This window comes from Caloenas nicobarica, chromosome 26 (genome assembly GCF_036013445.1).
Source record: "Caloenas nicobarica isolate bCalNic1 chromosome 26, bCalNic1.hap1, whole genome shotgun sequence".
NCBI lineage: Eukaryota > Metazoa > Chordata > Aves > Columbiformes > Columbidae > Caloenas > Caloenas nicobarica.
This window is the reverse complement of record NC_088270.1, coordinates 1,010,960-1,023,002: the sequence shown is the minus strand read 5'-3', so window position 1 is coordinate 1,023,002 and position 12,043 is coordinate 1,010,960. Positions and strand designations below refer to the sequence as shown.

Genomic DNA, 12,043 nt, shown 5'->3' with positions numbered 1-12,043 from the left:
AGCTGAGCTTCTGCAGGTAATTCTGTGAAGCCTTTCGAGCCAATTCGGCGGCAGAGGATCCGCTGCTGCCCGGCAGCTCTGCGTGCACGGGGTGAGTGAGCGGAGAGCGGGTCCCATCCCCGGCTGATCCGCGGGGCCAGAGATTCGTCCCTGCCCGACACCGGGGACCTGGCGCCGCGGCCGCCGGGCAGCAGTGCGACAAGGGGGTGACAATGACATCCTCGTTTTAAACCTTTCCTGCTTTCTGCTTCTCTCTCTCTTTTTTTTGTTTCATCTCTCCCTCTCAGAAAAGCCATTTAAATGCAATTCCATTCTTAAAACCTCTCCCTCATGCATGCCTAATGACTGTCAGGCAGCGGCACCGGGCCCGCGTAGGATCCAATCTCCCCGAGTGTCGACAAGTCATTTGGAAGAAGCCCTGGGAGCGCGCCTGGTTTTATTACAGCGTAATTAGAAATAAAATCTTGTTGCAAGAGGAGAATGAGAGACGGGTGTTAATCCTGTAACGGGAGGAGATGGAGCCGTGCTTATAAAGGAGATTAAGGAGGGGAGGCGGAAAGCCCGTCACGACTCCCCGAATTCCCCCCTCCGCAGCTGTGTCCCTGTCCCTGGCTCCGCAGGCAGCAGACGTGCCTGTGCCGGTGCCAGTGCCGGTGCCGGTGCCAGTGCCGGTGCCAGTGCCGGTGCCAGTGCCAGTGCCGGTGCCAGTGCCGGTGCCTGCCTGCGCTCCTGCCTGCGCTCCTGCCTGCGCCGGGACGGGGCTGGGGGCTGCCTTGGTGTCTGCATCTCCGGGTCTGCAGGATGCTCCCAGCCAAGCCTGCGGTGCCCGCAGGGGCACAGTGCTCTCTGCGGTGAATGCTGCTGCTCCTGGAGCCAGGAGGAGGGAGGGAGCCCTTTGGTGCAGAGCCGGACAGGGTGCCGAGCGGGTGTCGGGTGTGTTACAGATGCCCACAAGGCTTCAAGGTGGGTGCGCGGCAGCGACGTGCCGCCTTCGAAAGGGAGCGGTAGCTGCCGTACGCCTCCCCTGGGCCCCCCGCTGCGGGCAAACATGTACAGAAATCTGACAGATATCACGCGGCTCTTAGGAAATTTGCATCGGGCTCGAGCTGCGGTTCCTCTTTCACATCTCCAGGGTGGATGGAGCTTTCATCTCGGTGCCCAGTCCAGGCCCCCTGTGCTTTTGGCGTTGGCCGTGGCACGGAGCTGGGCTCAGCCTGCGGAGATGAAAGGCAGCTCTGGTGCACGGCCACCGCCTGCCAGCCCCCCGACCTGTCCCTTGTCCCCTACCCCGGCTGGGCGCTGTGTTTTGGGGAGCTGGCAGAGAGATGGGCCAAGCGGTGCCGTGCCATGCCGCGCTGTGCCGTGGGATGGGCAGGAGTTTCCCTGCTGGCTGGCTTTGCTGACCCACCCCGGGGAGGCTCCTCTTCCCCGGGCGAGCCCCGTGCCGGGCAGACGCATCCTGGAACAGCAGCCGCAGCAGCAAAGTGCCGTTACAGCAGCGGCGGAAAAGCACAAGCTTTGTTCTTTGGGGCTTCCCCCTCCGTGTCTTCCCCCTGGGGAGACGTTTGTCACTTTAAACGTGGCCAGAAATAGCACCAAACAGTTATTGGATTTGTCCGGAATGCCTTGGGATGCTTATGCTCCAAGTACGGCTAATTCATAAATGCTGGCACCTATTGATTCTCCAGCAGTTAAAATAGACTGTGTAAGGAAATAGTGGCCCCGGAGTACCAAGGGAAAGTTATCTCATTAGTCTTATGAACTATAAAATGTGCTCTCTCCCGAAGCCCTGACCCCATTGTTTTTATAAATCTATATTGGATAGAGAGTAGCTGGTAACCTATATCGACTGTAATTTTTCTCTTGAAATTGGAAGGCCCTTGGGACTGATGCTGGAGTTTCATGGCCACCACAGGCAGTGGGATGCAGGAGAGGATTTTGGTCATAGCAAACACGTCTGCGTGTGTGCACGCACAGGTATTGAGAGCCCCTCCTGCTGTTTGCCGTGTGAGACCCCCTCTCGCCCTCGTGCCGTTCCCGGCGGCTGGCGGGGCTGGCCGCCCTCTCCTCTCCTGCGGGGTGGGCGCGGGGGCTTTGCTGAGGCATTTCCCGAGGCAGCGCCTCAGGTCTGGCTGCAAGAGTTATTAGAGGCACATCCCTCCGGTCTGGCCACGGATGTACTTAATCCTCTGCTTCCCGTAAAGCTTTTCCACCTCCTGGCAGGCGGAAAGATCTGATTTTATTCGGCGACCTTCAACGTTAATCTCGCTAGCAAACTCAGCAATAAGTCACTTTGGTGAGGTCTCTGTCGGAGCCGTTTACATCAATTATTGCCCTGCATCTCTCCCTTGAACCAGTGTAATGCTCCTCGACGGAGTTACTTGTCCCTTTTTGAAAAAAAAATATGGAAGCTGTGTTGTCAGGTTATAGACCTTACGTTTAGTGTAATGGCATCTTTAAAGCTGTGGCTTGCAAGGGGGCAGATGCCTCCCCCCGCTGCACAGCCTTGCGAGGCTTTGTTTCCAGAGGAGCGCGGCGTCTGCAGCGCTGAACCGCGCGCGGCCGTGTGCGGAGCGGGGGCCGCTTGGGGCTGCCGAGCACTTTGGAAAATACAGCCCCCCCGTTGCCATGGAAACCGGCTCCCCCACCTCAAACTCCAGTGCAAGCCAATGTTCTCCGCTTACTGGTTTGATGGGAGATGAAAAATTAATGTTTGATTTGCATGTTATTCCAGTTGCGCTGGCGGGACTGCTCCCCCTCCCCTCTGGCGGGGGATTGTACGGATCCCGCGGTGCCTCCGATCGCTGGTGCGGAGCGAGACTCTCCTGCCGCTGCGCATCTGCTCCCAGTCACATACTGGTGCAGCGTGTGCTGCTGCGCTGGTGTTGCCGTGCCGTAGTGTGGAGGCAAAACCGTGCCAGAGGTTTTGGCTGGGGAGCCCCCGAGCCCTCCAAGCCGGGATGGAGACGCGGCTCCTCCATGAAGCAGCCAGCTTCACGTGTTATTAGGATGGCTATTTCTGTGCTGTTCAGGGTCCCTAATGCTCTCATATCAAGCAATTAGAGTCACATCTAAGCTGCAGCTGGAGCGGGGCAGTGCCAGCAGAGCGCGGGGCTGCCGTCAGCGGGGCTGGTGCCGGGATGTGCTCCGGGGCCCTGGGCCAGGAGCCCTGTTTTCTGCCCGTCTGTCACCTCAGATCCTTGCAGGGAGAGGCTTCTGCAGCCCTAGCCCCGGCGCGGGCAGCCGGGCTGCTCCGGAGCCGGTGCCTTTCCTTCCCCGATTCTGCCTGTGTTTCTCCTGCTCCTACGGCTTCCACCTTGGCACTTTCTTCCCCCTAAACTGAGAATACCCCAGTGCTTCTAAAAGGCGCCGGAAGGAAAAACAGCTGATTCTCCTCAGCAGCTAGGTCCTGGTTTGCCAACCATGGCGCGGGACTTGAAGGAGCCATTTGCAGCCGTTGCTGATTTAAAGGCTGGGCTTAAAGGTTTCAACTCGGAGCGTTCAGCTCTACTAATTACCTTCTGCTTCTCCGCGTTTGCTGTGTTTGGCAGGGGGTGCTTTGGCTGGCGGCCGAGCAGATGGACCACCCTGTCCCATTGAGGCTCCGTGCTGCCTGGTGCTGGAACGAGCCCCAGGGCCCCACAGGAGTGGGGCTCAAAGGCTGCGGTCGCTGTTCGCAGTGGGGCAGCGTAAAGGGGATTTTCAGGTGGGCAGGGGAGCTTGTCTCCAGTGCCTCTGCTTACCCTGCGCTCCACGCAGCCACCGAGTTGTGCCACAGTGCAGGCTTCCTATACGTGTTAATTACTGTTGGTATTCTTGATGAATTCTGGCGGTCAGGCTGGCTTCGTGAGGGACAAGCACTTCTTTCCCCACGTTTGCTGGTGTGTGCCGGGCTCCAAATCCCGCTGGCCGGAGCGCTGCAACGCCCGGGGCTGCGCTGCCCTTCCTGCTCTCCCGCCATCCTCCTCCCAGGGCTCTACTAGCAGCTCAAGCCCTTATTTGTTTTCACATGCTTCTAAGTAAGTTAAGCTAATTATTAACTCAGCAGGACGGATTCACTTTTAATTGCCGCATTGCTATGCAGCACGCGGCGACGTGGCGGTGCGGCGGAGCATCGTGCAGGTGGAGCATCGTGCCGCTCACAGGTTGTCTGAACCCCCCGAATCTGGGTCCCAGGGTGCTGAGGTGCGTGTGAGAACACCCCGAGCCCCTCTGTGTGCCCAGGGCTGTGATCGCCGCAGGATGGTGCCACCACCGGCCCACGTGCTGCTCTTGCACGGCCGCGTGCCGCTGTTGCACACACGAGGCTGCTATGGCGAGCTCTGCTCCTTAACCACTTTGTCTCGATGTCACCAGCCTGCCTGAAACGTCAGCCGCGCGGTGAAGCCAGAGCCCCGCTTTGCCTGCCCAGAATGAGGAGCTCTGCCTGACCTGCGTGCTGAGAGCCTGGGAGATGAGGTGCTGGTTCAGGGCTGGCTCGCTCACCCTTCTCCTCCCTTTTGTCTCCAGAAAATAGGTTTTTTATTACTTCTTACGGAGGTTTGTACATATCGGACGTGCAGAAGGAAGATGCCTTGTCCACCTACAGGTGTATCACCAAGCACAAGTACAGCGGGGAGACGCGGCAGAGCAATGGAGCCCGGCTCTCGGTCTCAGGTGAGCGACGCGGCTGCCGGCGATGCTGGCAAGGGGGAGCCCCTGTCCGTGGGGGTGTCCACCCGGCCTGCCTGCCCCTGCCCGCCCTCGGCGATGCCCGTTTTCCCGGGATGCAGGAGGAAGCAATGGCAGCTCTTCCTCCCATCCCCGCGGCGAGGGGACACCCCAGATGAGGGGTCGGAGGTCCCGTTGGGGTGCACAGGGGGTTCGTGCTGCCTCACGTGTACCCCGGAGCGCACAGCCCCCCCAGTGGCGGCCCCGACGAGCGGCGGCGCGGCGCGGCACCCCGAGCGAGAGGGCGACGGGGTGCGAGGCGATGCGATGTGACAGCCGGCGATGTGAGCAGCCTGACGCGATGTGACGAAGATGCAAGCGATACTGCGGCGCAGGCAGTGCAGTCCGGAGTGCCGGGTGTCTCGGGGCGCTGCCGGCTCCACTCGCTGCCCAAATTACTCTGCTCGGGAGGGAGTTCGCTTGACTTGCAGCCACGGCGCCGCTCCCCCCGCTCAGCTCTCTGCCATATGCTTTTTCTGTCCTCGCGGGCTGTGGCGCCCACGTTAACTGCTCGTATGAGCCCCGCAGAGGGCAGGGAAGGGGTCAGGGACAGCCAGGCTGGGGCTTGCCCGACCTTGCCCCAGCCTTTTAGAGACCCGAGGGCCCCGTGTCCCACCCGCCGGGTGTATCGTCCCCTCTCCACGTGCATTTGATCTGGCCCAGTCCCCTCCTGGCCGCTGTCATTATTTACACGTCACAGCATTTTACTTCTGCTTGGGAGTAATGAAAGAGGTTTCTTTCCCCTGGAATTTAATTTCACGCCTGAGACTTGGTGATTAATTTTCTCCTTTCCCAGCTGCCTGATGGGCCCCTTTGCTTGTAAATTTTGGAATGTGCCACAGAATTTGTGTATTTTGCACCAATTAGGTGTCACCTTGAGTAATTCCTCCGGCGCTGAGTTTGTGCATCCCATCAGTTAGTGAGATGTGTTGTCCCTCGCAGCCCCCACGAGCCTGCTGCTCCGGCCACCAAGGGCCGTGCTGGCTGTCCCGGCTGGGACAAGCCGCTGTCCCCATGCCCAGCGGAGGATGTGGCTGTTGTCCCATGTTCCTGACTGGCAGAGTCACCATCTCGCAGGGGAAGGCAGTGGTGCTGATGCCGAGGGGGCACGGTGGTGCCCGTGTCCCCGTGCCAGGGGCTCTCCTGCTGTCCCCGTGGGGAGAAGCCTGGCCGTGTCCTCTTCACCGGGCGACCCTGTTTCCTCTCCCAACGCAGACCCGGCGGAGTCCATCCCCACCATGCTAGACAGCTTCCAGTCGCGGGAGGTGAGGACGGGCCGGCCGGTGGAGCTGCCCTGCATCGCCTCGGGCTACCCCAACCCGGCCGTGCGCTGGATCAAGGACGGGCGCCCGCTCCCCGCTGACAGCCGCTGGACCAAGCGCATCACGGGCCTGACCATCAGTGACCTGCGCGTGGAGGACAGCGGGACCTACATCTGCGAGGTCACCAACACCTTCGGCTCCGCAGAGGTCACAGGGACCCTCACGGTCATAGGTGAGAGCCGGCGGGGGGAGCGGGACGTGGTGGTGGGGACGCCTCTGTCCTGCTGTCTTCTTAAATAGGAAGCTTTTATGAATATAAAGCCTTAACGGTTTTATACAGCCGTATAAAATACAAGCCCTGTATTCAGCGTGGCACACTGGAAGCCGCCGTCGTGCGCCGCAGCGTGTCCGATGTGCTCCGGGTGCGTGCAGGAGGTTTGTCACGCTGCATCTGCAACCGTTCCCTGATTTACCGCTTCAGTCAGGGCAGGGAGAGCGGCCTCGGGAAAAGTCAGAGCAACACCGGGGGATGTAAATTGCTGGATGGCGACGTCACTTTTATGTTAGGCGCCTCTGTGCTTTGTTTTGTTGATCTACATAAAATAAACTCCAGCCAAACAGTAAATACCATCTGGGCAGGCTGAGGATTTATTATGTGCTTCATTCCTGGGGGTTTCTGCTGTTACCGGGATGCTGGAGGTACCGGGGCCGCCGTGCACCATGCCTTACCTGGAGCAGCTGCGTGGCGAGCACACCGAACCTGCTGCCAGCTGCCGTGGCACGTCCCCAGCTCAGTGCTGTCCCCGTCACACCCGCCACGTCTTCTTCCAGCCATCTACCACCTCCCCGCCCGTGCCTGCTCTGCCAGCGCCCCGGGGCTGGTGTGAAAAGCAGGGGCTGTCAGCAGGGCGGGTGGGGAGGCCACCTGCCTTATTGCATTTTACACATAGTCTGGCTGGCACTTCCAGGGCAGGGAGAGCAGAGGGGCACAATAACGATGAGCCGCCTCCCGCCACGCTGCCCAGCACCGCCAACGCCTCGCCCACTCTCGCCCTTTCTCGCACAGACCCTCTGCGTGTGACCCTCACACCAAAGAAGCTCAAAACGGGCATCGGCAGCACCGTCATCCTCTCTTGTGCCCTCAGCGGGTCCCCTGAGTACGTCATCCGCTGGTACCGCAACACGGACCTGGTGGCGGTGGATGACTACATCTCCATCCGTGGCATCAGCAACGAGACCCTCCTCATCACGGCCGCCCAGAAGAGCCACTCGGGCGCCTACCAGTGCTTTGCCACCCGCAGGTCCCAGACGGCACAGGACTTCTCCATCATCACGCTGGAGGGTGAGCTGGCTTCCTGGGGGTGGGGGCTTTCATCTGCCCCTCTCTGGGGGCACCGGGACGCTTTGTGCATGGCTGGAGGGCAGCAAGACCCAGCAGGGTGGGGGCTCCTGGGGCCAGGCTGCTCCCAGCCCGCTCAGCAGGCTGTGCCGTCTGCGAGCAGCTCAGGGACCCAGCACGGCCGGGATGGGAACGACCACAGGAAGGGTTGACTTGCCCATCCCCAGCCCTTGGTGACCTCTCCCCACTCCAGATGTTTGGGCAAGGGATGGGCACCGCCGAGGCTGGTGTCCCCTTGAGCCAACGGCCGTATGGACCAGCACGGCCCCTCGCCCCCTCTCAGCATCTCCCAGGGATGCTGTGCCGCGGCTCCCACCCCCCACAGGAGCTCTGCGCCCCCCGCCAGCGGGTGACTGCTGCTGCCTGTGGCTGCCGCCCCCTGACCCCCCTTCCCCCGGGTGCCCCCCAGATGGGACCCCCCGCATCGTCTCCTCCTTCAGCGAGAAGGTGGTCAACCCCGGGGAGCAGTTCTCCCTGATGTGTGCCGCCAAGGGGGCCCCCCCGCCGACCGTCACCTGGGCGCTGGACGATGAGCCCATCGCGCGGGACAGCGGGCACCGCACCAACCAGTACACCATGTCAGACGGCACCACCGTCAGCCACATGAACGTCACGGGCCCGCAGATCAAGGACGGCGGCGTCTACCGCTGCACGGCGCGGAACTCGGTGGGCAGCGCCGAATACCAAGCGCGAATAAACGTAAGAGGTGCCTGTCTACTTTTAAATATCAGAATAGGAACTTGTACTGGGCTTTTGGTTTTGTTCTGTTCCTCGGCCGACCGCTCCTCCTTGCCTCCCCCATCTTCTTCCCAGCCCGTGGGTCTCCCTGGCTGCCCTGAGCCCATTCCCTGAGCTCCTTCCCTGCTTCTCCCCTCATTAAAAGCAGGGAGTTTAACGAGGTGCAAAGCAGTCCTGCAGCCTTGGAGGGCTGGAGTTTGGCTTTGCACAGGCAGAAGGGTCAGCAAACACCTCCCCAGGGACCCCCGGCACGGAGAAGGTGGTGGGCACAGGAGCATCCCACCCCCCGCTCTCCCCACCGCCCCCGGCAGCGAAGGCGCCCGCTGGCGCAGGGATCTGCATGAGAAACGATGATGAGGCAGCACGTGAAATTGTGGAAAATGAGCTTTGATTTGTCATGTCTGTGTTTTCTTTGTCTGCTAAAAGCCATGGCCGCGTTAATCACCGTGTTATTATGGCGGGAGCGTGTTGCTCGGCGCGGTACGGGGAGCGCTCTCAGCACAGGGTACGGTGTGAGCCCCTGCCCATTCATAATCACCAATTAAAGCTTCCAGGCTTACAGGTGGGAGCGAGGCAGAGACGAGGTAGCATTTATTTGTCTATGGAGAAAGAGGGTTGAAGGGCTGTGTTTGTGTCTCAGGTTTGAAATGGATCTAGTGGCTTTTTGGCTGGGATCCCAGGAGAGCCTGAATTTTGCTGCTAAATTTGGAGCAAGTTCATCCCTCAGCTGTGAGAAGCCAGAGCAGGGTTTTCAATGAGGACGTTCCCTTGCCTCCCTTCTCCCTTTCTCTCAGCTCTTGACGGGCTGTTACTAGATAAGATTTGTTTGGGGTTTTTTTTCCCTGGAATGGAGCAAGTCCCTCACACAAACCCAAAAGATGGTTACAGAGCCAGACGCCAATTTCTTTTTTCGTGCTCCTCTTCTAAACATGTCCCAGTATGAGAAACACCGTCCATCAGCTTTTCCTGAGTGTCCGTTAAGTTGTTACCTTGCTATGCCCCAGGGACGAGGAGTCAACATAGAGTTAATCTTTAGATTAGATTCCTGTTTTATGTAGTGGCCGGGAGAACAACGTAATTATTGATGCATTAAACCTCTTGTTGGCATGCTCACCTGCAGCAGCCTCGCAGTCCCTGAGCCAGCCAGAAAGCGGTGGCTGCTCCAGCTCTCGCTGGAGGTTGCAACGATGAGCGGCTGTCCCCACACGTGCTCAGAGGAGCCCGTGCCCGCTCCTCACCCAAAACCAGGCTTGGCCCCCACTCTTCTGGTTACCTCCTTTGCCTGCGAAGCTCTCTCAAATAGCAGGAGATCTGCATGCAACCAAACTGCCCTTCGGAATTAACCTAGCCTGCCTCTTCTTCCTCCTGCATATGTAGGTCCCCCGAGCATCCGAGCGATGAAGAACATAACGGCGGTAGCGGGTAGGGACACTTTCATCAACTGCAGGGTGATCGGGTACCCATATTACTCCATCAAGTGGTACAAGGACTCTTTGCTGCTGCCCGATAACCACCGCCAAGTGGTCTTTGAGAACGGGACTCTCAAGCTGATGGACGTGCAGAAAGGCATGGATGAAGGGGAGTATCTGTGCAGTGTGCTGATCCAGCCCCAGCTCTCCATCAGCCAGAGCGTCCACGTCACCGTGAAAGGTAAGCGGCTGGAGAGGCTGTCCCTGCGCCAGAGGCTGTCCAGGTCACGCTGGGGACGTCTCTGCTGCAGGACAGAGGCAGAGAAGTGTCACACAGGGGACTCTGTGGGCTGGTGGTGGCTGTACTCCACAAACCCTGTGCTGACGGGAGCTCAGCTCCCGAAACCACAGCCCTCGGGAGCTGCCTCGGCTCCTGCGGAGCAGCTCCCTGGTCCTGCCTGTGCGACTGCCCCGAGCCACACCGTATCCATTTCCCGGTACAAGCCACGGAGCAAGGATATATGGTGTAAACATAGCGTATTAAAACATCTAACCTTTGCTCGGATCACCTTCACTGATGTTTTTCTGTGTGTGTTAGCTTTTAAAAAAATAATACTCTCGGTCTTCCAAGCGCACAGAACATCTTAAAAGCTTCTTGGGGCCATCAATTATTCAGCCCCATTGAGGGAGCTATCAGTCCTAATGAATTGAGCCGGATGCGTTCCCTCCCAGTGAGTGGCTGAGATTGTGCCGCCGGTGTGCGGTGCTCCCCTATCTCCTGTCCTCAGAGTTGTCGGGTCGGCTCTGCCCGTCGCCAGCTTGGCGTTGGCAGTAAATCATTTAGACAAACACCGCCGCGCTGGGGAAGGAGCTGGCCAATTCTCTCTCTCTGTCTCACCCAGCAGGGTATTTATGGGCTGGATTTTACTCTGATCCCCCTCCCTCCCTCCTTTTCCATCCACCATTTTCTTATTAGGAATCAGGTTAGCAAGAGAGCGCATGAAGCTGATTAGAGATGCTCCCAGTTGATTAGCTAATGCTCTCCTCGAGGCTTTGCGAAGGGAAACAACCTGCCCAAGGGCAGCGCGGGAGCAATGCTCTCCCCTCGGGTCCGCGGTGCAGGGCACGGCCAGCCCCTGCTTTCCTCACCCTGTACAAAATCCCCATCCCCGTGGGAGCCCCGGGGCCTGGACACAGGCCAGAGCTGAGGAGATGCTGCTCTTGTTCTGGACCGAACGGGACAGGCAGGGCTGCCGTGGTGAGAACATCTCTAGGGATGTGTGTGCGTGAGGTTAAATAGTGGGATTCACTTGTCGTCGGTCGCTGGGAGGTGCTGTCGGAGGATGCAGGGTGCTGGCATTCAGCCGAGGATCTGTGTATTCTGGGACGCTACTGCTAGGGAACGCTTCCAAGCCAGAATTTACTGCCTTGATTAGCGGCTGGTGACGGGCTGAGGAAGGCGAGCAGCTGTAAGACCTGTAGATGAGGTTCTTAGGGACATGGTTTAGCGATGGACACGACAGTGTCGTGTTAATGGTTGGACTCAATGATCTTAGAGGTCTTTTCCAACCAAAATGATTCTGTGGAAGCGCGGTGCGGGCCGGCAGCACGCCGCTCTGCTGCGGCCAGACGTCTTCATCCCGCTCAGCGCAGCTGCTGGAGATTTACACCGGCCCCGCTCGCTGGCTTCCTTACGTGCTCCAGCATCAGAGAAAAGCCCTTGGAAGAGCATTGCAAAGGCCCTAGAAGATAGAACCAGCTCCACAGAGTGAATAAATATAACTGCGCAGCGAGGAGCACAGGGTGACGTGCAGCACCGTAAAGCGTTTATTGCCACAAGTGCCTGGCGACCACATGAAGTGCCACCGGTGAGTTATGCGGGTCCTTTCCGCGCAGGTGGCAGTAAAAGCTTTACAGCTCCAGCGCCGTTGCGGGGTGTGCGGGCAGCCTCCCGTCCCGCTCGCGAGCCCTCGCCCCAGCCACGCTCCCCGCCCTGTGTCGAGAGGTGCCTGGTTTTGGACCTCAGGTCCCCCAGGTCCCAGCTTCAAACCTCCCCCTTTCCCGGCAGCGTGATCTGAGCCCCCAGCCTGCTCCAAGGTGCCCCGATGGCTCCTTACTGCTGCAGGCGTCTTGTAGGGTTTTCATTAGTCATGTGTGGGTTTGGTGCTGTCCCGGGGCTCTGGCACGGCAATTTGGGGTGCTGACACCAGCTGTGGGTGCTGCAGTGCCAGGGCACCGTCGGGGCGATGCTTCACCCCACGGGAGGGCAGGGGCTGGTCACTGGGCTGCCCCAGCCCTGAGCTGCGGGTCTGGAGGAGCGCTGGCAGCAGGGGAGTTGCAGCGGGACGTGAACGGGGAAGGAGCGAGCTGCATGCTCGGGCTGCGGGAGCTCGGGCAGGAGAGCTCTTCTCTTGAGGATCCTGTCCTGCTCCTGGCGGCTTGGGAGCAGCTGGCAGGGCGTATTTGGAGAGGCACGGATCCACACGCCCAGCCCTGCTCTGCAATAGACTGCAGTGCATTTGCAA

At 59.5% G+C, this 12,043-nt stretch overlaps 1 protein-coding gene across 3 annotated transcripts in view; it reads left to right on the top strand.

Moving 5' to 3' along the window:
- DSCAML1 (DS cell adhesion molecule like 1) overlaps nucleotides 1-12,043 on the top strand; it is a 95,779-nt gene that overhangs the window by 65,087 nt on the left and 18,649 nt on the right. For 2 of the 3 annotated variants that reach the window (XM_065651957.1, XM_065651956.1), the window contains exons 4-8: nucleotides 4,510-4,656; nucleotides 5,926-6,204; nucleotides 7,039-7,314; nucleotides 7,781-8,077; nucleotides 9,487-9,759. In XM_065651957.1, the coding sequence (XP_065508029.1) occupies nucleotides 4,510-4,656; nucleotides 5,926-6,204; nucleotides 7,039-7,314; nucleotides 7,781-8,077; nucleotides 9,487-9,759 (1,272 nt within the window). Of the gene's footprint in view, nucleotides 1-4,509; nucleotides 4,657-5,925; nucleotides 6,205-7,038; nucleotides 7,315-7,780; nucleotides 8,078-9,486; nucleotides 9,760-12,043 lie in introns of those variants that run through there. The other variant, XM_065651958.1, reaches the window with a different exon arrangement.